Below are 26,506 nucleotides of genomic sequence, written 5' to 3' on the forward strand. Positions count from 1 at the left end.
TTGCTCCAACCTGGAACAACACTGCAGACCCTTCAGTATTTGGGGATAGGTCTCCTGCACCCCTCCCATCAGTAGTTTTCTACCACAGCAGGGCTGCTTTCTGTCCCGGTTGGTGGCACAGGACCTTAGAGGATGCTGGACAAAGTCAGTAGGAAGCACAGAAACCACAGTGTCCTTATGCACTTAAACACTCACGTACCAGAATATGTTTAACCTGACATCCTGTGTAAAGCAGCTGATGAAGTTTCAGGGGGGAAGAAACCCAGCACCACCACTGTCCCCCCCAAAAAAAACCCCAAAGAAAGAACAAAAAGCCAAACTTGTGGTACTTGGTGTTCAACAGGCTAAAGGGAGGAGGAGGGATGGTGCCTTCACCCTCCAACTGTGTTTTATAACTCTTGTCTCAACTGTACTGTGATGATTGTGATTATGATTATTACAGCTGGAAGTCTTCAGTTTTCTGAGGGTTGAATTAATGAATAATTTAAAGATGATAAAAGTGGAGTCTTTCATTGCGTTTACTATTCCCTCTCTCCAAAACAAAAGGAATCTTTGTTTTTCTAGCTACAGGGAACATATTGACTTAATTCCACTCATTAATGATAATAGTTCAAAGAATACTTAAGGAGCCTAGTCTGCAGCAGGGTAACTGTGTTTGCAGACTGACTTGATCAGAGTCATCCTGGCATCCACTGGAATCATTGGGCCAAAACCAGAGGGGAGTCCAGAGGTCTCCAACTGTGTCTGAATTGATAGAACTGTCAGGTTAAGGTGGAGTCACAAAGAGAGATAAATGGCAGCATCTGAGATCACTTAAAGGCTAATCCAAAAGCTTGTAGACTCCATAGGGTTCTTTCCATTCCCTTAAGGAGAATTGCAAGTCTCAATTCTCAGTGTTAATGTTGATTAATTTTCACATAAACCCCAATTCTGCAGCCAGACGTTCTTTTTCAGAGGAAGGGTACCGACTAGTATAAAACCCCTAATTTTTTCAGCTGTCCATGAATAATGCTTTTTCCTGAATTGCCTTCCCGTGGGTACTGTCATGAATGATCAAATAAAGAAATTAAATCTTGTGTGTAGGTTTCTGCAAAGTATCAAGCTATTTTATAAAAGAGAGATGAAGTTTCTATAAGAAAAGTATTCCTATCCATGGTGGGTATCCCATGCCTGCCGTCTAGTGAAAGATAAATACTTGTTCTTTGTGTGTACAAATGCACATATTGAAACACAAAACCATGCTCACTACTAGGTTATTCCTTCTCTGTCTATATTGATATATGAAAGAGAAAAATGCAGAGGTGGTTCAGGAGAATCTGTTTAGATACATATTCACAGATTTGTAATACACAGCATCTAAAATATAGAAACTGAAAAGAAGGACTACAAGTGTAGCACAAGAAACTTCTATAGATAAGTAAGAAGCTAAATAGAAATCAAACTGACAGTTAGATAGGACTTCTCAATCTGAAATAAAGTGAAGATGGACAGGGTTTGTCTGAGCCAGGGCAAGCAGCTGGCTGCTTGTTCGGCTTGTCCACAGGGAATGAAATGGTAGGTTGACGCCTCAAATAAATGACAGGGAAGGACAATCTACAACTCATCCTGGAAGCATCAATCTTATATATACATATTATTATGCCAAATTATATTCCTAGTAGGATTGGGTTTGGCTGAAGAACAGGTAGTAGTCTTGGAGTTTGTTACAGCATAAAAACAAGTTGAAGAGATATTCCTCTCTTAAATGAAGAAATAATCTTTGAAGCAAGTAGCTTTCCTAAGAATTAGCAAAGTGTATTGAAATTAAGATCATCCTTGCAAAAGTTAAGCTTTTCTCAGAAGGCCTTCATTTGGTATTTTGAGAGAGACCAACACTAATGTGTTGCTCATGGGAGAGAGGAACAGTTCTGGTGTGAGGGTAATTTGCATCCATTTTTCTTCTCACTACAAGATTGTCACAGTTTTCTGCCAATAAGCTTGGTAGGTGAGAATACTGATGGTGATGCATTGGGGTTTATTCTCAACCACTGCAGATGGGATCATAAAGAAGCCTGGGGCTTCCTGTTTGTATTTATGTCTCTTACCTATTTGACCATACTGAAGGTCTGCTTTCAGAAGTACTCTTTCAGAGGACTTCTTTAAGCATTTGAGAACTTGTCCTATCTCACTTTCAATACACCTACGGTCGAGACCAAAATTACTTCTTTATTGTCAAAGATTTTCTCATAGCTGGGGTTATTTTCAGGAGTTCTTACCTCTGATCATTTAAGGAAGAGGGGTTGGCTCAATTATGTAGAGGCAGCATGTTCATGAAGTTTGTGAAGACGGAATAAATTTGCTTTATCCCTCATACTTGGTATTTGTTCTCTAGTCAGTTTGAACTTCGAGCTATTCAAAGAGCTCCAACAAACCCTTTATTAAATGTGTAACTGCGACTGGTGTTGCCTTGTGTAGCTGGGAGCCCTGTGTTGCTCAGAAGTTCTGGTCATAGCAGCCAGTCTAGAAACATTAAGTATTTGGAAGAAGGTCTTTAAGTTGTTACCATCTTATTGAGATGGATAAATATTATTAAGCATTTATTCTAACTACCTTTAATCGTTACCATTTAGAAATGATGTACTCAATTTGGCTTCCCCCTTTTCTTTACATAGAAATGATAACTTGTGTTTGTTCTATCTCTGAAGAATGAGGTTATCTTCCAGAAAAAGGTACTTTATTTGGTTGATAGATGCTTGGATTAATGACCTGGGTAGCCAAGGGAGGCAGCAGAGTGGGAGACTCACTGGGATTTCGGACAAGGCATGGGTCTTTCATGGTTGCTGAACTGCTCATCTCCCTAACATGAGGCTGTCATCTCCTGCCACTGCGTGACAGATCTTGACTTACGTGGGAAAACTTCATGTTTTGTAATTACAACTTGGAGTCTTCCTGCTGGCGTGGCCCCAGGGAGGCTTGTGAGCTTCACTTCCTCAGTGAAAATTCCCCTCCCCGCTCCCCAAATACAGTTTTCCTCTTTCTGTTATCCACTTCAGTTTTCACACTGTAACAGAACAGGTTTCTTCTCGTCTTGCTGGCCAGGATGGGCTGGAAAGGCCTCAGATGATTGCTGAACCCTTTAGGGTAGCCCGGGTTGTGCAGAAGGGCTTTGCTGCTTAGCTTCAGTCAGGATTTACAGCTGGAAAGGAGGAAGAAGACTGGTTTGAAACCTAAATTGATATGTTTAGCACTGTTACGGAATACTTGAGTCCATTTTTCTAACTGCTTTTTTCTGCTTTCCTCCCGATCAATGGTGAGGTGTTTTATGTTTATGGCTTTTACTGCTTCCAAGTGGTCAAAATCAATGCAATCCGGTTTATAATCATGGAATCCCAGACTGGTTTGAGTTGGAAGAGACCTTAAAACTCATGCAGTTCCAACCCCCTGCCACGGGCAGGGACACCTTCCACTAGAGCAGGTTGCTCCAAGCCCCTGTATCCAACTTGGCCTTGAACATTGCCAGGGATGGGGCAGCCACAGCTTCTCTGGGCACCCTGTGCCAGCGCCTCAGCACCCTCACAGGGAAGAACTTCCTAATACCAAACAAAAATCTCCCCTCTGGCAGGTTAAAGCCATCCAGTTTAAAGCCATAATGTCTACCTTCTGCTTGCCTTTTCCCTCCCTTTCTTCTTCCTTTTCTCTTCCTGCCCTTGTCACTATAATCAGAATGAATCTTTTGTTCCAGTAAAATCCTTTAATAGCTAAATATGAAACCAAATCTGAAACTGGCTAATTTATGCTCCATAATCTGGGGGGAAATGGTCTTCAGAGAACATACAGATCAGATGGGTTGCTGTTACTAGTTGTCTTAGCAGATCCCTGTGAAGTCTGTGCAAGTCTGAAGGCATTTGCCATATGCCAACTGCTGTGATTTTTTCCCAATTCATAAGCATCTGGGATTTTCCACCACTATGTTGAAAGAGAGGAGGTTTAAATGCATGACCTGAATGTGGAGTTGGAAATAGTTGTTAATCTCTTCTAATATGGTATTCCCATAATCAAACACATGTGAGGTTGAGAGTATTGGGTTTTTTTATTAAATTGTTAATAATATTAAATTGTCCATTGGAAACTGAATCATACTACAGATATTTCCCTTACTGAGGCTGTCTTGTATTTCAAGTTTGAAGGAACAGTGTATTTACTAAAGTCATATTGCCTTCTTGCAGATGCCATCCCACCGAGCTATTACAGCCTTTACTTCCGAATAGTCAGATTCGACGTCTCGGCGATGGAGAAGAATGCCTCCAACTTGGTGAAGGCTGAGTTCAGAGTCTTCCGCCTGCAGAACTCAAAGGCGCGGGTCTCGGAGCAGAGGATAGAGCTGTACCAGGTAGGTTGGCACCTCGCACAAGTCAGCTCCCTGTCTTTATTTAGCAAACCCACCCTGTACCCATCTAGCAGGTGGAACAAAGCATGGGGAGAAGCAGCTGAGTTCCATCTTTCCAAAGTAGCCTCTTATTTCATAGAATCACAGAATGGTTTGGGTTGGAAGGGACCTTAAGATCATCCAGTTCCAACTCCCTGCCATAGGCAGGGACACCTTCCACTAGACCAAGTTGCTCCAAGCCCCGTCCAGTCTGGCCTTGAGCACTGCCAGGGATGGTTCAATTTCCTATGCTTTTCCTAGAAAGGGCTTTATTCAAAGTCATGTGAAGCTGAAATGTGCATTTTCTTGCAATTGGGCCTCAGGACTCCATAATTTCATGATGTAATGATAAAGGACAGAACAGTACATCAAATAAATCATACCCAGGGTCTCTGTCTCCCAGCAGCTGGCTTGTGCTGTAGTTTAAATACAAGTCAAATTCCTCTCTCTGGCCTGTATTCAGGAGAAGCCTGTTAACCGTTCCTCATAGAAATGGCATTGTTAATAATCGAGTTTCAAGGCTTAGGAGTTTTAGACCTGGCTTCTGTATAATAACCCAGGGGTTGAGGCAAGCATGAACAATGAATGGATTGAGGCGTGAGGAAGAAAATGACCCCGTGACTTTCTCACTCCTGTTGATAAGACTGATGTCATTTAATCTTTAAGGACTTTAATGGCTTTAAAGGCACTTACAGAGAGTCTGTGTGGTTTTGCATATATTGCCTAGAGCATATTTCATCTAAAGCATAATTCGCTTCGCTGAGAAGCACAACAACCAAAAGGGGCTCAGCTCCCAGCAGTTTTATATGGAGTAAAACTTATGGTTGTTCCAGCAACGTGGGACTTGTTCAACACCCCAGGCTGTTCCAGAAACCCCTTCCAGATAGGATACCACCTTGTTAAAGTGCACTGTGCCCCTCCTTTGCTGTGTTCTTGCTGCCCTCATTAACAATGCCTGAGCACTGTCCTGGATTTGAGTGTAGAGTGAAGTTCAGATCAAGTGGGTGCAAATTTGAGTTAGTCTTCTCCCTCACTCTCAATGTTCACCTTTTCCTGCCTGGTCTGGTCAAGTGCAAGCCAGACTTGGTGCAGAGAGGGGGGAATTTGGTTTCACATGCTTGCTGAAGTGATGGTATAAGCCAGTCTTAGAGGCTGACAGCAGGAAAAGTCTGGTTAGATACTGTTTAAACATAGGAGAAGTGTGATTCCCAGCTGAATGTTGTTCAGGTCCACAGGTGGTTACTGGGCGCTTGGCTTCATGGCTGTGACCTGGCTGCCTTCCTTCCCAAGAGCAGGCTGGCAGAAAAGTTGCATAAATAACATGTAATTTGTTGAAAGAGAGAGCTAAGGATCTTTAATGACAGTCACTGCTGTCATCCATATGTAAGAGTCCCTGTGACACTGCCACACCAGCCTCTTGAAACAATTGTGTGTTCTGGCTTGACCTCACTGTTCAGACATCCTAAAAGGAGCTGATGGTATCTCCGGGCTTTCTGTTGCTCTGCTTTTGAGAGCTGTTAACCAGGAGTGCAGCTGCGGTTGCCTGGGCTCGGTTCATCGCCTTTCTGTGTTTGAGGAACATGGGACGCAAAGGGTTCAGCGGAGGTAGGGAGGAAAGGGCCTTTGCTTGGCTGGGATTTCACATTGTGATGGGAAACAGCTGGAGTTTATTTGCGAGAGCCTGACTCCAGCAAGCCTATGCCCATGGAAGTGACTGACACCTGCATCCAGGGCAGGTACTCGGGTCCTTTGGATAAATATATAGCTGGTGAATAAAGCAGTTTCTTTTTTAGGCTGGGTGGGGTATGCTGAGTGAAGTGTTAGGTGAGTAATGAGTGCAGGTTATTGTAGGATTAGCTCTTTTCTCCACCAAGCAACAGGCAAGCCAAAGGCAGTGAGTTCTCAGTGTGTTTTTGTGCCAGGCATCTTTTAGACATGTTACTTTGCTGTACAGAGGCAGGCTGTTCCTGGAGCATTTCCCTGCTAGAGCACCTATTAGAATGATAAAAGCTGCCTGTTAGTTCCTCTCTCTGCTTTACTTCTTACAAGCTCCTGTAGCTGCCTTCTGGTGGTTATTTCTCTCCCTGCTCTTAGGTATGTTTATTTCTTGCAGTCTTGTATGCAGCTTTCCCCAAAACCTTGTACAGAGGTATTTCAGCTCAGTGGTGGCCAGTCTGAACTGCATGGGTTCATTGCCAGCAGCTCTACTGCAGGAGCATCTAATCCCTAAATACTGAGTCCCTAAATACTGCTGCATCTAATCTCCATCGCAACATGTGAGTTTGGCATGCAGTATTTAACAGGAAAAGCAAAAGCAGGGAGAAATTGGGGAGGAAGGACCCATGGTCCTTATGGTTCCCTTCCAACTTGAGGTATTCTATGATGTACGGCAGTGCTATAGAAAGAATCTTAAAACTTAGTATGTGAATTTTAGGGATTAGAAAGAAGAAAATGTAAGGAGCTGAAGGATGGGTAGGAGGCATTGGTGCCATAGTAATGCTAGTTTAGTAAATGCTAGTTTAGTTTAGCTAGCATAGTAAAGCTTCAGAACTGTGTAATGATATATTTATAGTGCAGATAAGGGTGTCTAGCAGTGGAAAAAGGTACAAATGGTGGTAAAAGGGGAGAGTGAGGAAGATGCTCATTTCGGTGGAAGTGGGAGAGGCAAGTGCGTTCAGTAAGGGTTGAAGACTTACTTAGGTATTTTTGCTTTCAGCATAAAAAGCCATGCACGGCGAGTGAGCCTTGCAGAGGAGATTACTAGTGGACTTGGCAAGTTCATCCACCACTCCTCCGTGCATAAGCACTACATCCTGTCTTGTGAGATAGGTGCAGGGCTTGCCAGGGCTGTTGTGCCCAGAAGGAACAATGTGGGGTTTTGTCTTGCTTAAGCAACGTTTAATTATTAGGGTGTTTTTCAAGTTTCGGGTTGCCTGGTGTTTTGCTTTGAGGAGATCTTCTTGATGAGGGATTTTGAAATTCCTCTCACCTGCAGTTTCGGAGGATGGTTGTTCCCCTGTCCCCTCATCTTTCTTAACCAAGCAGGAAGAGAGGGACAGAAGCATTCTTTTTGTGGTTCACTAGAAAAGTGACCATACCTGAACACATGCAAGTCTCCTAACTGCTCTCTAAGAGCACTCTGATTTAGTCCTGTGGCAGTTAATAGTGGTATATATACCACTGGTGCAGAAGGGACAATATTATTCTGAAGGACTATTCTAGGAACAGCCAGAGACAGATGTGCAGGGTAAATGGAAAAAATAAGCAAGCAGAACATAAATATTTTGTTTCTCCTCCTGATTCTTTCTTTGTGTGGTCCTCTGGCCCTACGGAGCTACCCCTTAAAGTAAAAAAAGAACTGCAAGACTGCACCTTTTCAGCTAAGCTTTCCTCAGGCTATACTTGGCTCCCTCTTCCAAACCACATCAGAAAAGGACTTTGTGTTTTCCTACAGCCCTTGTTTGCACTGACTCCGGGAAAGCAGTCTGGGGCTGCTTGGCTTGGTGAGCTAGGACCATGGCCCCTCGCTCCATCCCCCAGCGCAGCAGCAGCAGGACCCTGTTCCCACCTCAGAGGCAGGATTGGAGCAGGGAGCACCCATCATATTCATGCTGGGAGTGAGTGGCTATGGATCTGTTTGCCAGGTCATGCTGCCCCCCAGGTTTCTCCAGGCAATGAGTCCTGGAGATTAATTCTCATGGAGGTGCCCTGGATGAGTCTGTCACCAGTGGCCAAGTGGTAATATCTGAGAGCAGAAACAGTTGCTTTAATGTCTGTTTTCACCCAGAACGCTTCTCCTGGTGTTCAAGGATTCCCGTGCAGATGGGAAGCACAGTGCACATATTAAGTAGTCTTAGGATGGAAAATAATATATCTCATAGAAGTAGGAATTAAGTTTCTTCTGTAAGGCTGATAAAAAGCTTCTGTCTCTTCTTGGCTGTGGATAAGTGAAGCCACAAAGACTTAAATTCTTCAAAGGCACTATCTTTTCTGTTGTTTCTTCTGCCTGAAAGCGAGGGTTAATCTGCTGCTGGTGCTGCTGATCATCAGCACATTGGAGAGTGGGAAGCCGGAGGGAAGGAAGGAAGGAAGCAATGCTGTGAGTGCTCTCCCACATTACTCCTCCCATCCTTCCACTGCGCCAGGTTCACTCGGTGAGCTTCCCAGTGTGCACTGAGACTTCAGAAAATATGAAGAGGATAAGCTATTTTTTGGGGAAGGGAGGAGGAATAATGTTAAATAAACAAGTTTTAGCATCCTCCGTTGGCCTTTGCTATGTTTTTAAAGATTTATGCCAAATGCAGGCTTTATTGGAATTTGATCGGATAAAGCTCAGTTGTTATGGGAATGTCTTTGTTCATCAGTTTTCTTGCCTGCTTTGAAGGCTTTGTCACATGTTTCTTTTATTAAGGTGGTTCTCTATTTATGAATAAAGTCCCTGCACCCTTCAAAAAATAAAAGCTTGTCTGTTATGAATAAACATCACAAAAAAATGTTTGAGGCACCACTGGATGAGTGGAAACCCTCACAGGGCAAAAAGCCATCGTTCAGAGAGCATTGTGGTATTGCTTTTAAGGTACTTTTATTATGTACAGACGGTCAAGCAGTAACAAGTAAGAATTACTTCTTACAGAAGCGGTGCCATGTTTTGTTAACACATCATAAAGGATCATGAGAAGTGCTGGTTTTGATCATCATTGTTATCAGAGGATGCTGTGGGTGCGGGTACCCGAGAGGCTGCAGGTCAGAGGGATGTATCATAGAACATAGTGGAGGGCAGTGTTGGAGCAAGCAACCGGTGCCAGGTTGAAGCCTGGGGACACATCGGATTGTGATGAGGAATTTGGAGCAAGCAGGAGCAGAGCTTTGGTCTTTCTATGTTGGGAAGGGGCCTGATCCATGCTGTGAGGGCTCCTGTGGAGCTTGCTCAGGGTCTAGGAAGGACCGTCCACTCTCCAGACAGTGGTAACCCCCGTTTCTTTAAGGGCCTCTCACCCTGCTTGGAGGTATGAGCAGGAAGATGCTGTGGAACATATTACCCCATTATGAGTCAGATTTAAATTTAAACCACAGTCGGTTGTTCAAATACTTTGAATTCAGACAGTGTTTTGTCTTGTTTTTCAGTTAGGGAATACGTTTAGAGCGAGCTACTATAGATGTGGGCCAAATCTCCGCGGTGCAAATCTGAAGCAATTTACACTGACTGCAGCAGAGCTACTCCAGACTGATCTCCGTATAATCAGGAACAGAGGGCCCTTGCTCTCTTTCCTTGCCAAAAAAGTGCCGTCTCTAATGCCACAGAAGAAAATACCAGGAAGCAGGATTTGTGGCTGCGAGCTGGCGCAGGATGTCTGTATTACAGATATCACCTGAGGCATTTGATTTTAATCGGCTGCCATCGCTGTGACCCACATCTGAAGTAGTATATTTGGATCTGAAGCCAGACTCTTGCGATCTGAAAGGTTACAAAGTTATGTTCAATGGCAAATGTACAGTATGGTGCTCTTTGAAGTGCCAAACTCAGTATAAAGTGTGGACCTAATAACTTTCTACTATACCAACTTCCTCCTCCTTCCCTGGCCCCCTCGGCAGCAGCCCAGGACTGGGGGAAGTTAATTTGCAGTGTATTTAGTAAAACTGCTTCTTTCTCCTTGTTCTAGAACCATTTTTGGGGGTTTGAAATACTGTATTCCCGCAAAAATAGTCAGTGCTTGAGACCATGTGTGGAGTACCTCTGGCAAATAATCTGTGAGCGTGTGCAAGGAGAAGTATTTATGGCTGTGTCATATTCACTGTGATTTGAGAGCTTATCTCGGATGCAGCTACCACTTGCCAGGAACAGAGCAGTTGTTGAAGATGACTTTAGGAAGTATATAATATCCCCATTAGCTACTGGCATGAGCCAGTGCAACTCAATGCTGCTGTGCATAGAAATGTGGGGCACTGAGCTGATAGATTTATTACTATTTGCAGTGTGTGTGCATTATACATTGGGGAAGTGAGCCAGGAGATGGCATGTCACTGTTGGAGGCCATATCCACACGGCAACTTACATGTGTCTATGCCAATGCCCGCAGCATGGGCAACAAACAGGAGGGGCTAGAAGCCATCGTGCAGCAGAGAAATCACGATATGATCACCATCACAGAAACACGGTGGGATGATTCGCACGATTGGAGTGCTGCAGTGGATGGGTACAGGCTCTTCAGAAGGGACAGGCAGGGAGTTGCATCAACTGCTTGGAATTTCATGTTGTGGGAAGGTTGAATGTTTGTGGGTGAAGATCAGGGGGAAGGCCAACCGAGGTGATATCCTGGTGGGAGTCTGTAATAGACCACCCAACCAGGATGAAGCTACGGATGAAACATTCCTCAAATAACTGGGAGAAGTTTCACAATCACTAGCCCTTGTTCTCGTGGGGGACTTCAACCTACAGATGTCTGCTGGAAGTACAACACAGCAGAGAGGAAACAGTCCAGAAGGCTCTTGGAGGGTGTGAAAGATAACATCCTAACCCAGCTGGTGAGTGAGCCAACTAGGGGAGATGCCTGGCTACTGTTCATGAACAGAGAAGGACTGGTGGGTGATGTGATGGTTGGAGGTGTCTTGGGCAAAGTGATCATGAAATGATTGAATTTTCTATCCCTGGTGAGGTCAGGAAGAAGGTCAGCAAAACTGCTACCTTACCCTTCTGAAGGGCTGACTTTGGCCTGTTTAGGATGGTGGTTGAGAGAGTCCCTTGGGAAACATTACTGATGGACAAAGGGCTCCAGGAGAAACGCTCTTCAAGAATGAAATCTTCAAGGCACAGGAACAAGCGGTCCCCATGTGCTGGAAGTCAGGCTGATGGGGAAAAGAAAACACAAGTAGAATCACAACTTACGGAGAATAATGCAGGCAAGAGGAAGGGAAGAAAGAGGGATCACTTGGGGAAGAAAACAGCATCTAAGAAAAAGAAGTCCAAATATTCAGATAGCAAAGAAAGCTGCATGCCAAAGCGTTGCAGTAAAATGCATGTGAATATGAGATATGGCTGTCAGCGACAGGACTGAGGAAGAGGAGGGAAGATGAACAGAGGAGTATCCTGCAGGATCTGGGAGATTTGGCTGGAAGACAGGAGAACCCACTCTGGTTTTGTTGACTTTGGCTCCCCTTTGTTGATATTTTAATAAAACACAATGTGCCTCTGGCAAGTTAAAGCTAAATGCTAGATAAGTTTACAGGATTTTTTTGTTTTGTTTTGCTTCATTTTATATAAAATCTTTCTTTGGAGCTATCTTAAAATCTCCTAAACAGCAGGAAATTGCACTCAATATTTCTGGATCTTCCAGGAGAAGGACCCCAGCCTCTCCGTTCTTGTTTATTGCTTATACAGTGCAGTCTTCTTGCCTGCTTAAGCATAAATCAGGCTGAACGGCCTCAGGGCTGTATCCCCAACTTACACTGCACATGTATCTTCAGTGGCAGGAGGAAGGCCCTGCTTGGGGAACAAATGGAGGGGAAATCCCTTTTCAGGATCCATTCTCTTCCTGGAGTTTATCCCCTGACCACAGGGCAACGCAATGAGTCGGTCCCAGTGATTCCATGGCATGCTTCACTTCCCCTCCCTTTCTGACCTGCTTTAGCTGCTCATCTCTTTATCCCCCTTACACTTCACCTTCTTTTACCTTTAAGCGAGTAGCAGCCAACGGTGTAAGAGAATCCTACTGCAGCTGTAGCCCATTCAGATATAAAAGGGGTTGGGTTATGTGTGCAATATGTTCTTTTTATTTGCAAGTTTGCATGAAGAACGTGTCTGGCACGTTCTGAGCAGATGGATCAGAGAGCTATGGGTTTTTTTTAAAGCTTTGGCAAGTACTCCATACCTTTGTATTTTGGCAGGAGCTCTGCATCTCATATACTAGTCTCTAAAGGTTCTGCCCTCAGTTTGAGCCTTATTCGGAGACCTTTGCAAGTAATGGAAAGACTTCCATTGATAAGCAGGGGGGCTGTAAAGCCCTTTTAACTCCATAGCACTGAAGGCAGAGTCTGAATTACTCCTTTGCAGAAGTGGTTACTAAAAGAGCTTGGAAATTTGCACTGAGATTTTGCACTCAGTCTCTTGCACTAGTGCTGGTAAGAAGCTAAGATTTTGATAGTCAGTAGATTCCCAGTTACCTGGCAAAAGGTACTATATGGAGCCTTTGCACTTTATAACATGTGTTTCCACATATAATGAGTAAGAAACTGGAGAGGTTAGCAACAGAATTAAGGGTTTGCTTATTCTTGTGTCCAAGATAGGATTGAAGACATCAAGCTCAACTAGGGCGTGAGAAAGGATTGAGAATTGGCATGGTCATTTTTTAACCTGAAGCTTCAGAAAGGGCTGGATGAAGTCCCTGAGAGCTGTCTGAGGAGACACTTGAAAACTGGAACCAGGCAGCGAGTGAATCTTTCAGTAGGGTGAATAGTACATAAGAATTTGGAAGCCTCAAGTGGCTGCTTGTGGTTATTCCACTGCAGATGGTTAGGCTAGTCCCCTGCAGGTTCCTTCTGGTTCAGGTTCTCAATGGCAGTTTTCAGCCATGATAGCTGTACTTGTCTCTGTTCTGATGTTAACCAGCACTATCACATCATTTACCACTGGATCTCATTGTTTGGGCTTATTTACTTTGAGCTTACATATCAGGTTATTTCCATTATTTTAAAAGGCACTTGAATTTCCAATGGAAACCATGGATAATGACTGATAAGTAGGAGAAAGATTGGTGAGCCTGCCAAGATGCTGTAATACTCAAGAACATCACAGGACTCTGAAATGTCAGAGAAGAGAAGGGAAGGAAGGAAGTTACCAGGGAGCCAGCAGCATCTGGAGGGAGGAGATCAGAAAGAATGGAGAGGAAAAACAGATTAATAGCAGGTTTTTACAAGATAATGTCATATTTAGTGCTATTCAGTGGTTGCAGAACCCACGCTGGCTGACAGCAGTGACCATCCCAAGTTCCAGGGCAATGCAGCAGACAGGATAGGGTTTTTTAAGTGGCCATATGATCTTACTATGTTTTGAAAGTTCATCAGCTTGTTTTAAGAAACTCTTAAGTCACCCAAAATATTTCCTAACAGTTGGCAACTGTAATTCTCAAACCCAGCTATAAAATGCCCTTGTTGTTGCTAAAGCTTGGCCTTTGATGTGTCCTGGGGTGTTCTTGGCTGCAGCTGATGTATGTCATTGATACATCAGTCTGTGTACCATCAGTGCTGAACCACACTCAGTTGTTTGTTTGTTTGTTTGCTTGCTGGGGAGCTGATGAATTTATTAGCCAAAGCTATACCACTGTAAATTATACTTAATTGTAATTTCCCTGTTCTTCTGTATCTGATTGTGGTAACTATAGAAGACGAGAAGCAGTTACTGGACAGACCATTGAATCTGAAATAAGCTGAGCCAGTTGCTGTTCTGGAGCTCTACTTATTTGAAAGAACCAGTGTGTCTTTCACTTTTTTTCCTTTTAGGTGTGTAATGAGTCATGAAGACAGGCTGTTCTGGCGCCTGCTCTCTGTGGTTATTGTCTAGAATACATACACTGATGTGTTCATTCAGTTATCCCCTGCTTTAGCTGCCTGTATGTATTTGAGAAGGGGAGTAGGCAAAGGAAAATTTGAGCAAAATAATTATGTTTCTATTAACAGAGTCTTGGGTTTTGGAGGTTTTCTGGGTTTGTTTTTGAACCAGTATAATTACAGTGACACCAAATGCAGCTGCTCTGCTTGTATCAGCCTCTGATATGGCCTGTTTTTTAAAGGAGCCATGCTTCTGCTACTTTTGCAAATGTTCTGCCTTGTTTGTTACCATGAATTATGTAGTGGTTTCGGGTACTTTACAGTTGATAGAATACAAATTTGGACAATTCTTGTCTGTTTTTTTTTTTATGCAGTTTTTATACAGAACTTGCACAATAGTTACTTGAGAGTGTAAATGAGTACATATGGATAAACAATTTAATCCTCTGGTATTTTAATGAAGATTCAACTACTTGATACTTAAATAATTCTCTCCAGTTGATCTGAAAAATAAGCATAGCAGGTGGCAGAAGTGATTTAAAGATCAGTATTTTCCGGAGACTCAACTTGTCAGTGTTCTGAAACCAGTCTGTGACAAAACCAAAGCTTTTCCCTACTGAATGCCCTGGTTGTGGTGATTTGGGATATGCTTCCAAGATAGCATCCTGGTCCAGACTCCTGTAACGGGCAAGGAGGAGCACAGATAGATCCGTGCTGGCGGAGCAGCGGGTGTCCCTCTGCAGATTGAGCAGAGTGCCTTTGCAGAACCAGTGAAGAGCAGATTTCTGCAGGATTTCTACAATACCAGAAATCTGGCAGGCCTGATGAGGGTGGCATGTGAGCGCTGTCATCACCAAGATCCCCGACTGGGCTTCCTCAACATGGGTAGCTGTACAAGCAAGAGCAATGCTTTGTTTGCATCTGGCTGCTTCATGAGCCCTTTTCTGCTATTAACTGTGTTATTTGTCTGTTCACGTGCTTGTTTTCCCTTGATCTGCTGACAGTAGCTGCATGTATGTGATATCTAGAGGATCTTCATTGGTATTTGTGAGATATTTTTTTCCCCGAGTGTTGTTTAGAAGGTAGAAGATTGGTGAGGGGAAGGTTAGTAGTAGCCATAGAAAAAGAGATCTAGAAGGCAGGGCTTAAGTGTACAAGATAATTGTCAATAAGAGATTAACAAGCATTTTAGCTAACTATTTGATTTCCTGTGAAAGAGAGGAATCCTGCACAAAGAGGGTAGACAAACCCAAATTGTTCTTAGAATTTAAAGCATTGCTACTGAATGAAAATAACTCTGCTTACTGGGCTAGAAGTCTGCTGGATAACCTTTTGGTAACACTTCCACCTTTATTCAGCTCGTTCCCACATGTGATCATATGCATATGTTCCGTGTGTAATCCCCTATTAGAAGAGGCAGCGTTGAATTATGACTCTATTGAAAATGAGACCAAATAAACAGATACACCTGGAAGAACATCCCCATGTTCAGATAGATTTTTGTACAACCTGAATTCTGAATTAGTTGGTCTTGTGCTTTCACTGACTTAAATGTGTCACTCAGAAGTGAGGGAGATGAGGCTGTGTGTGTGTAAACTCTTGTCTCCTACTCACACAAGTGATTGAGTCTGTCATCTCTACATGCAGGTGGTGTTGCACAGTACTCCCCATACCCCAAGAGCCCTGGCCATCCATGTCATGACGCACAGACACACCAAACTCTTTCTGCCTCTTTAAGGGGGAGTGCATGGATAAGGTGCCAGAAGGAAATGAGAAAGGATTAAAGGGGAAGCTTAACTCAGTCTTCCTTCTCCCCTGTGGTTTTGGGTTTTTTCCTCCCCCTTGTCTTCAGTTAATATTTTTAGTGCACTGAAAACTTTTTTCCACAAAGACCTTTTAAGCTTCGTTTCGCTCCTGCAGGTACAAGTTGTTCATCAGCATTTCTGATAACAGTGTTTGATGTGGTTACAATGGGCTAAGCATAAAGGTAAGGCAGTGTTTATAGGAAGGCAAAGCAATGTTTATAGGAAGGTAAAGCAATGTTTATAGGTAAAGGTAATACCTCTTCTAAGACCAATCAGTGAAGTTGGAAGAAGCAGACAAGCTTTCAAGCACCAAAGCTGCAAGGCACAGAAAAGGCTTTTCTTCTTTGTTTTTGCAACTAGTCGATCTAGTAGAAAGAAAGTATTGGAAATACTGAAAGAGAAGTTTTTTCAATGGGAATATGTGCTTGAGGGTGTATTTGAAGGAAAAGGTATGTTGCTGATGGGGAGGGTAAGACCAGAAATGTAGTGCAAAGGGCAAAGATGCAAGCCAACAGGGAAATGGCACAAAAACCAAAAAAGGCTTATCTTGTGTAGTAATTTCTGGAAGACTCACTTGAAGAACATATCGTAGCTTTAAAAATTTATGATGGGTTCCTACAAAGAGGCCACTTCGTTTAGCACCATGTAGAGTGCAATTGCTTCAGTGTGGATGGAAACGTAGACTTCAGTGTAGGAAAAGAAGTGAAGAGTCCTTCTTCATGTTATTTTATGGGAAGCAGTAGACTCTGAGGATCCAGTGTCATCAGTATCACCGTTAGCTTTCCACACTTGCAGCACTATAACACAAAAAGAAGGCAAAACTAGAAGTGGTGAGTCTAGAATATTCTTGCTTACAAGCAATCAGGTTGTTAAGATAGTACATCACCCTAACACTGTAAAGTTGCTTAGCTAAGGAGAAGGAGATTGAAGCAGAGGTGCTAATTTCATTATGTATGGCATTCGTCACACTTCACAGCCTTTTGCTTAAGAGGCTAGTGCCTCTTTAACCCGTGATGTCAGCTGTGGAAATTCTGCCATACTTAGTTTCTGACTTTTTAGGTCATTCTTCGTGGTTTTCTTCCTGAACATGCAGCATAAACAACATGGAGAGAAGCCTTACTTTCAGATATAAATACCACAGTATGGATAATATCTAGCACTTTCAATCCACAGTGTCTATCCTGTCTCAGAGTGTCCTATAGTTGTGAAACCTGCAAACGCTTTTCTTGTCATTCAGTTCTTCAGTGAGGATGGATGTTCTTTGTACCACTGGCTATGCGTAGTGATGATTTATTGTACTTCTACACAATGTCTTTCATGCAATGTACACGCTGCCAGCCCTTGACTTTGTCTTTTGGTGGCTTTGGGATTGGGATAAAGACATTTTATTTTGGATACCAAGGCACAGCTGAGTCTTCAAAATATATCTTAGACCAATTATAGTTAACATCAGGAGATTGCTTTTGGCACGTTATTTGCTTTTAGATGCTTACATCACTGCCAAAACTGAGGTATGCAGTTTCTGGAGTCTTTGGAAAGATATGACTGTGCAGAAAGGAAGAGAAGTGAGCCAAGTTCTTGTGTCCCATTTGCCTCACACACCCCCCCACACCCCAACACATCTTTGCATAATGACAGCTGCATTGCATCCTCAGAAACACTCGAGTTGACCTGATAAAGACCAAAGGGAAGGCAGAGTTATATTTGTGCTTGACTGGGACTTTCCCAGCATTGATTACTGATTCTCTCATCCCTCTGGCACTTCTGAGCAATGGTAGTCCCCTCGCTGCTGCCAGACTCTCTATAAACAGTTGTTCAAACACTTTGTTTGAAGGTTGCCTCGTAAAAAGGAGTCCCAGTGTTCAGTGTTTGCGTGCCCTCAGTTCCTACTGGAGAACTCAGCATCGCCTACTAGGGGCACTTAGTACTTTTCTGGATTTGGACCAACATCTTCTCATCTCTTTTTGCTATATATGTTGATCAGAAAGAAGGCAGAGAGCTTGTCATGCTGCTGTTGTTCTCATATGACAAATGTTATTGTGGGAGCTGCACTGTTGGCCTTTGAGAAGTCCAGCACTCCCTTGAAATAAATAGGGACGCTTTGTATGTTGGACAGAGTCTGGCTTTTTCAAGCCTGCTTTTCTGTTTAATTATGAAAAGCCTAATTTTATCATGATGACATAATTTCACACCTCTTTTGAAATATTTTTCTTTACATGTATTGCACAGTTTCACCATTGTTTTATTCCAGCAGCGTTTGCGAGATGTCAGATTGATCTGGGTTGAGAAAATAGAAGGAAACAATGAGACATTGTCAGTTACTTATTTGGAGATGGATTTGGATGGTTGAAGAGAGGAAGAACCCGAAACAATATACGAAGTTGCACAGCTGGCATGCCAGAAGTTAACAAAGTGATGTTATCGTGTGGCATCTTGATTGGAGTTGACTAAACGTTGCATGGCATTCCAGCCTCCTACATCACAAACTATCAACATAGTGATAACCAGGAAAACAGAAACCTGTTAGCAGCCAATGGCCTGGTTGGTTCTGTCCTAGAGTTAGGGTAAATAGTAGCAGGCCATGCTTGTGTATGGGAAGGCACTCAGTGAATTATTCAGATAGAGGAAGACTGTGGGCATGTGAAATTCTCGGCTCGCAGCGCTGTGTCTTGAAAGGGAGGAGCTGGGTTCCTTTTGCATAGGTATTTATTTTACTGCATGCCCAGTAGGAAGCTTAGCTGAAACTTGACACAAATACAGCTGGATCAGCGTTTGGGTGAAAGCAGCATCACCTTGTTGAACAAATCCATGTGTGGCCACAATTCACACAAGACTGGCTCTGCATGCCGCCAGGTTGCCTGGATGGACAATAACTTTTCTTCTGTTTAGTGTATGACTAGTACCCGAATCAGAGGGAAGGCTGGAAGCATGAATAAGTCAATGCCATAGTTATGGGTGAGCAATATAATATATTCAGTGTACAGACTACATTGTACAGGCTTTACTTTAGCATTGTGCTATTATGCTCTAACTAGTGTATTACTGAGAAAGGTAAAATAGCCTCTTCCGCTGCTCCAGTTACTATGATCTCTTGACCACTGGTGTTGCAGGACAAGTTTTCATGGCAGTCTTTCTGTGTGGTTTCTCTTAGGAAGGAATGTGGTGGCATGTTTGCTTGGGAGCATAAGCTGATTTCATTAGTGTGTTTTTACATCACCTTCCTTTCCCTGTGCACCCTATGAAAATCCTGTCTGAAAATGTGTCTTGAATGTACATCTGTTCCATGGAGGTTTGAGCTGCAGTAGTTTCTTCTACTATTTGATAATGCGGGTAGTCCATTTTAATGAAAATCAGGTAAATGTTAACCTGTAGGCCATCATATTTGTTGTTTCTTGCAGGTTCTAAAATCTAAAGAATTATCATCACCAGGACAGCGCTACATCGACAGCAAAGTAGTTAAAACAAGAGCTGAAGGAGAATGGTTGTCTTTTGATGTCACTGAGGCTGTACACGAATGGCTCCATCACAGAGGTGACAAGTGCTCTTTGCCTTCACTCCTGCCCTGACTACTCCTCCATTAACTCAGCAGTATTTCAGGGTCATTCCATGTGTGAAAAACCAACTTACTTTTATGTTTTGCAGACAGGAACCTTGGATTTAAGATTAGCTTACATTGTCCATGCTGCACCTTCGTGCCTTCCAATAATTATATCATCCCAAATAAAAGTGAGGAGCTTGAAGCAAGATTTGCAGGTAATGAAAGAAAAAAAATCTTTTTAAAATGTTGTGGTACTTACTGATTGAGGAGGGAAACAGCAGTTACTGCCTCTCTAAATGGCATTCAGTTGATTGAAAACTTGCTCATTTGAGAATCTAGATTCTCAGCTGGTAGGAAATGGTATTGAAGGCACAAGGGTAGAACTATCAGCTGAACTACTCTAAAACCAGATGGCATAAATGCAGCTTCAGTGTCCTTAAGTGTCTGTGTTGTAGTTTGCTGCATGCACACCAGATACACATACAGTTTGGGTTGTGGGAAAGAATATTGCACAGTAGGCAATCCACTATTAATAGTCATGAGAAAACTTGCTTAATATTTTCAAGATAAACCCTTTGCCTGCTGTCCATCCTAGCACTGCAGTGATTCAAGCTTAGGACAGAAGGCTGTTGCTAGAATGTAGAGTTAGGATGGTGTTTAGCACGCATGTAGCTGCTTGCAGTAGATACGTGTGTGAGAGTTTTATGAGTGTTAAACAATACTCGTTGTGGCAAAGTATAGGTAAAGCAGCAGCTGGCTGCTTTGCTTACAGAGCACCTTCCTTTGTCCTCACTTAGTACAGAGGGTCACAGTCTTTGTGAGCACCTGCACAGGTACTTCCAGCTCTCCCACTATCTCCAGCTACTCTTGGGTTTGTTGCTTTGGGGTTTTTCTCTGATCAGAGCAGTAATACTTTAAATTACTCTGAGCAATGGCATCAGTCACTTTGGGAAGAGCTGAACGATAGGTTCTAGACATGTATAAATGTCCTACAGTGTTTGACTGCCAATGCACTGTGGAGCTGAAGAAACAGTAATGGTATGTCTATGTGCTTCTACTTCCAGCAGTGGAAGTCTGATTCTCATGTGAAGTCAACAGAACTACATTAGTTAACACGGATTATCTCTATGTATCTATATTGCCATGTAGAATTTATTGCAAGATACTGATATATTAGCTACACAGAGTATTTTTCTATGCTGACAGCTTGGTAGGGAGATTGGATTGAGTGGGCATTAAAAAGTAAACAACAGTGTGTAGTTAGGGTTATGGATATATGTGCTTCTTATGGACAGCAGACAAGGTGATACAGACTACATATATCAAGTGCACATCAGGTCCCTTGTGTTTTTAAGCCATTAAAGTTTCAGTTTCAAAAAGGGAAATGCTATTTGATTGACCATGCTGTAGTTGCCATCCATCAGTACCTGTAAAACTATGGCAGTATTAGAACCCAAATTCTGTTTATACAGTTCTCATTAAGTATATCATGATTTGGTTCATTTGTTTTCCAAGGATTTGGCTGTATTGTTCGTGAAGTATTAAGCTTTTGTAACCATTGTTTCACTGTATTGGATTTTTTTTCTCTTAAGTAAATACTATATGTATGATCAAAGCCATTATGTGTATTTAAACAGTTTTTAGTATTATGTTTAGTTGCTGTAATTGTAAAAGTTGCAAAAGCAAGAGTGTATCTTGTTCTCTTTAAATAATATCTGGTTCAGGAGATTAATTTTCAAAAGGATCTTAACAGCAGGCATAACATGAGCTATGAGCTTTTACCTGTGCTATTGCCATGTTGAAGAAGCTAGTAAGGCAGTTAGTGTTTCAAGAGAAAATACAAAATGTGAGGTCGTGTACTGCCACTTTAAGAAGAAATACTTTGATCAGTGTCCTTGCCATGCCCTTTCAAAAGAAGGGGCTAGAATAACTGGTTTTCTGGGAAAAAATAGCACATTTGTATAAACTGGCAATGGGAGACAGAGAATTTACAAGATAAATGAGATGGAGAAAACTGATGGGATGGAATTGAGCAGTGGGAAATGCAGGTGAAGTATCCAGAGTGGCTTTAATGGTGGTACAAGGTTTTAAAGGGTACATAGCTGTTAAAAGATGGGAATACTGCCCAAAGTGAAATGGCAAAAGCATGACTGCTTTGGGGCATTTGAAATTAAGCAATGCAGATGCAGTGATTGAAATAATCTTTTCTGTTACTCATTTCAACAGTTCTGGTAAAGGTGCTGAAAGGCCATTAAATGGCTAAATGAGTGTGGGAGGGCTGAACAATAGATAACATGAGAACTGTGAATATCTTGGGGATCTTGGGTTGAAATTCACCCCCACTTGCCCAGTGAACATGCTCAGCAGACGCCAGCATTGCCCAGTTTCTAAGAGATTTTTTTTTAAAGAGATGGTTTATTTAATTTGTGAAGAAAAAGCAACACAATGTTTATCACCAAAATGTATTTTTTGAAGGTATTGATGACTACACATATTCCAGTGGTGATGTGAAAGCTTTAAAGTCCAATAGGAAAAAATACAGTGGGAAGACCCCACATCTTCTGCTAATGTTATTACCCTCCTACAGACTTGAGTCGCAACAGCCCAGTCGGCGGAAGAAGCGTGCTCTAGATGCTGCCTATTGTTTTAGGTAACTATGCATCTATATTCCATATACTTAGTAGTACCAGCCTGTGAGGTGTAATGCAGTTGCTTATGATGTTTCTTTATGGTTGGCATTTATACAGAGGTCAGACCCTCATTTGTGGACCCACGGGGTCTGCGTGCAGCAGGTATCTGCCTGTCAGTCTCCAGTCTCACAGAGACAGTGGCAGATGGGGAAGGTTGTGGCCTTAGAAAGCTGAAGCTGAGTTCTGTCTGGGATGATTCCCAGACTCATTAGCCCCATAATGACAGCCAAATTATCGCCTCTATTCTGCTCACCTACTCAGAAAGGCCACTTGGTAGGACCTGGAGTAAAATACTAATCCTCCAGGGAAACCATTAGCTGTCTGTGTAAACAAGTCCTGCCATATATAAGGATTTGATTCCAGTTACAGTATAAGCTACTGTTTATGTGATTTGGTTGTGAGTTCTTGGGACTCAGACTTGCCTGCCTGTAAAGCATCATTCAGGGAGCAAGAAACTGGATTATCTTTATTCCCTGTGTTGTCTTTCTTATGACCAGTGTGTTTGTCTGCATTTTATTTCCCAGGAACGTGCAGGATAATTGCTGTCTGCGTCCACTTTATATTGACTTCAAGAGGGATCTTGGCTGGAAATGGATTCATGAACCTAAAGGATATCATGCTAATTTCTGTGCAGGAGCCTGCCCATATTTGTGGAGCTCAGATACTCAGCACAGCAGAGTACGTAACATTTCTCCTAATTTTTGGCTTCTGTTTTAACTGCAGGGACTGACATCAGCACCAGAGCCCAAAGCTTGTATTTATTGTCTCAGTAACTAAGGATGATGAAATGTGGCCCTTTAGAGGGACTCACACATGGCCTCAAGCATTAGAAATGTACTAGCCTAGAGATTTTATGTTTTTAATGTGTTCATTGATACGACATGTGGATGGACTGAATGCTTTTGGGGAGTATGAGCTTGCTGTAGCTTTAGGAGGCTGCCTGGGAAGGGACCTTTCATGATTCAGCATGAGTGGAAGATGGCACAAAAAGTTTGGTCAGCAAAGACACTGAGGGAAGCACTATTAGAGTAACAAAAGGGCTGAGTCGTATTACCTACTTATCATCTATTATGACTTTTCATTGAATTTCATGAGAATGTACTGATAAATGTACTTCTTTTACTCCAAAATATGTATTCATTTTTGTACTTTGAAAATTTATATGGAAAGGAGTGTCTGTGTCTTGTGTCACAAGGTGCTGTCATAGTCATCTGAGATGGGACTTCGTATTTGAGGGATTAGATGCGGTATTTTAGCCAGCTGCCTTAGGATGAGTAGTATTCTGTTGTGAAGTGCTTATTTCTCTCAACTGTCAGTAAGGATGTCTAGACAGTAAATACAAGACATATGCACCACAGTTGTCATAAAGCAAGAATTTCACCCTTACGTCCACATTAAGAATGATGTCTCCCCTTTTTCAAGCCTCCCTTAAAATACCAGATCAAAGTCAGCTGGCAGGGAGAACTCTTCATGTCCAAGGAGCAGTTTGCTTTCCCTTTGGGCTATAAAGCCATGGTAGCACATTCATCCTGAGTTTACAGACCCGGGTATAGCTATCCTTCGTAGCTGTCACTGGCTGTGGCATTGTACTATTAGCAATGTCAGCAGGCAGAGGTATAAATAAAGGTAAGTATGTTTCCGTGCTGGTGTGGAGTAGTAGTGTACACATTTTGGAGCAGCACTTGTTTTTAAAGGAAAGAGGAAGAATAACTGTCATGGTCACAAATACGTGGTTTGGATAGTTGCCCAAGGAGCCAGAAGTTGCTTAATAAAGTAGTTAGTGTTGCTGTCCTGAACAGATCTTCTGTCTCTCTAAGCTGCAAATGTTGTGTTGAAGTTCTAGGAAAAGGTCACTTGGTGTTTGGCAAACACATTAATGGCATCCTCAGAAATGCCTATGCATCATCAGCGGGTAACCCTACATACTTCCCTTGCAGAGAACCATGCATATGAATCCAATGTGACATAAAGCACCAGCGCTGCTAACTCCACCACAGCTGGATCTCAACAGGAGTAACTGCAGCTTGAGTCCTGGTGCTTGCAGGGTGGCATTAATGGACTTAGTAAAACGAAGCCAGAAAGGAAGAGCAGAGCTTTTGCTCTGGCAGGCTCTTTTGTCCCTTTGCTGCACTTGTAAAGCCAAAATCCTGTAACAGCAAATGGCAGTCTGAAGACACAGATAAAAACCTTTCAGTTTCTTCTTTCCATATCAATACAGTGTGTGTGTTGATTCAAAGGGATTGTGCTTTCAGAGCAGGCTCCAGGCATGAGGTTTAAGACTGTATGGATAAAACCTTAGGAAACTCAGGCAGGTTGTGACATCAGGTTGAACAGAAGCAGCATAAAATATACCAAAATCCAGGAATCTGGATACTGCTTCCTTTGGCCTTTCTCTCAGGCTCTGTGGGAGGAAGCGATGCAGAAAGGAATTTGCTCCTCAGTGGCAGGGAGGCATGAGGTAGCTGTCTTAAATCTCTCTTCTTTTTCCTTTCTCCTAGGTACTCAGCTTGTATAACACCATAAATCCAGAAGCTTCTGCCTCTCCATGCTGTGTGTCCCAGGATTTGGAACCCCTCACCATCCTCTACTACATTGGCAAAACACCCAAAATCGAACAGCTGTCCAACATGATCGTAAAGTCTTGCAAGTGCAGCTAAAGGATACCCCTGAAACAGTGTGACGTGTGTGTATTATAACCAAGCAAAAACAGAAAGAGGGAGCGAGAAGGAAGGAAAGACAAACGAAAACCCAGGTTCATCAGTGTTAAAAAGGAAAAGAAAAAAAAAACACAAAAAAGAAGAAAAAAAAAGTGGTACTAGACTGAACTGTTTGAAAGTTTGTTTTGTTTTTGTTTTTAAACTGGCATCCGAAGCAAAACATTGAAGGCCTTTATCCTACATTTCACCTACACATAGAGTGAGATAGACAAAGAAGCAAAGTTAAAGAAAAAAAAAAGAAACCTTTAAAAATAAACACTGGAAGAAAATGGTTAGTGTTACTATGTGAAAGGAAAAAAAACAGGAAAATCCCATGAAGTGGAGTTGCTGTATCTGTCCCGTGCCTTACTTGATCTCTCTGTATCGTTACGCAATAGGCATCCTACCCATTCCTCTTAGTTGTAGAGTTAACAGTGCGTTATTTATTTGTGTGTAAAAACTATCAAATGAACATTTCATATCACCATTGGAAAAAAGAGAACCAGCCAAGGAGGACAAAGTGGAGACCAAATAGAACTGCCAGAAATGCATATAAAGCCTAACGGAACACGAGCTCAAACGAATCAGAAAAGTAATGGTTAGTTTAGTTCCAGTAAAATAGAAATCACTTATTACATTATTGAGAAACTCTGCCTTTAAAATACCTTCTTTTTCATGCCAGCTGCCTAGAGAGGCTTCTTGTAAGGTCTCAAACCCTTGTTTTAAGTACTGAATAATTTACTAATAAAGGACACTCTGTTTCAGTCTCAAAGACAAGTCTATAAGTTTTTTTACTGTAAATGATTTAAAATGTCAGTTTAGTAAACCAGTGAAATATTTAACATGTACTGGTCTAATCTTCAGACCTTAATATGTTGCTGTATAGCTATGCTATGGGATTTTTTTGTTCTTTTGGTATATGTAACCATACCTAGAGTATTACAATAGGTGGGTAGTAAAAGCCAGCTTAATTGGAAACATATCTGTAGATCTCTATTTGTAAACTATTAAAAAAATAAGTACTTTATGTGTAATGTGTAAATTTTCACCGTATTTTTGTACTCTGTAATACTGTCAGCTCTCACGAGTTTGAATTTGAATTTGGGGCTCTTTTTGATCACTCAGAATCATGTGTTTCCCTCTAGCTGGCCAGTATGAGTAGAGTCCCTATATTTTGACTTGCACTACAAATACATGTTTTATAATAATTGCTATCCATGTGCTTTGTATATTGTTCATCATTATGACATAAGCTACCTGACTCCATTTGTTTTTCTGTTTTATAAAAAGGATGGATTAAAGCAATCTCTCCCCTCTCCCCCCTTCCCCTCCTTCCTCTGTTGTTCCCCATTTCTCACACTTGGAATCGTGATGCGATACGGATTCCTTGGCCTTCTTATTTCCTTTCGGCTGTAGACATTCAAACAGATGGGCAGGCAGCGAGGTGTTGCAAGAAGAGATGTCCCAGCCTGGCTGAAGCGAGGCGAAACCTTGCAGGGAATGACATTCACCACTGTGCAGAAGGCTGGTAGGAAGCATCTTGACGCAGCTATGCTCCGAGTGGGATCAGTCTGTGGTCAGAGGCCGTGTCCTTGGCCTCGCACGCAGTGGGGACTTGTCCCTGCAGTTAGTCCATGCGACTGATCCTGCTCCTGCTGCAGGTAGCAGAGGTTTGCCTTTAACTTGGCACAGCAGGTCCCTTTAGACTATTGGTTTGTGTGTGTGAGGATTTGCAGGATCAGACCCGTGATTTTTACAAGTTTGCCAATTTTTGTTTTTCAGTTGAGTTCACATTAAAGCTTCTTTAAAAATAAAGGAAAAAGGAACATGGG

At 42.4% G+C, this 26,506-nt stretch overlaps 1 protein-coding gene across 2 annotated transcripts in view; it reads left to right on the top strand.

Moving 5' to 3' along the window:
* The window catches only part of TGFB2 (transforming growth factor, beta 2), a 62,411-nt gene extending 36,404 nt beyond the window's left edge, over nucleotides 1–26,007 (top strand). Inside the window, exons 2-7 of one of the 2 annotated variants that reach the window (XM_010017575.1) lie at nucleotides 4,206–4,369; nucleotides 19,149–19,281; nucleotides 19,393–19,503; nucleotides 21,764–21,938; nucleotides 22,503–22,656; nucleotides 24,477–26,007. In XM_010017575.1, the coding sequence (XP_010015877.1) occupies nucleotides 4,206–4,369; nucleotides 19,149–19,281; nucleotides 19,393–19,503; nucleotides 21,764–21,938; nucleotides 22,503–22,656; nucleotides 24,477–24,635 (896 nt within the window). In that variant the 3' untranslated portion in view covers nucleotides 24,636–26,007. Of the gene's footprint in view, nucleotides 1–4,186; nucleotides 4,370–19,148; nucleotides 19,282–19,392; nucleotides 19,504–21,763; nucleotides 21,939–22,502; nucleotides 22,657–24,476 lie in introns of both variants that reach the window. The other variant, XM_010017574.1, reaches the window with a different exon arrangement.
* Nucleotides 26,008–26,506: the final 499 nt, after the last annotated feature.

Source organism: Nestor notabilis, unplaced genomic scaffold (genome assembly GCF_000696875.1).
Source record: "Nestor notabilis isolate BGI_N333 unplaced genomic scaffold, ASM69687v1 scaffold2087, whole genome shotgun sequence".
Lineage (NCBI taxonomy): Eukaryota > Metazoa > Chordata > Aves > Psittaciformes > Psittacidae > Nestor > Nestor notabilis.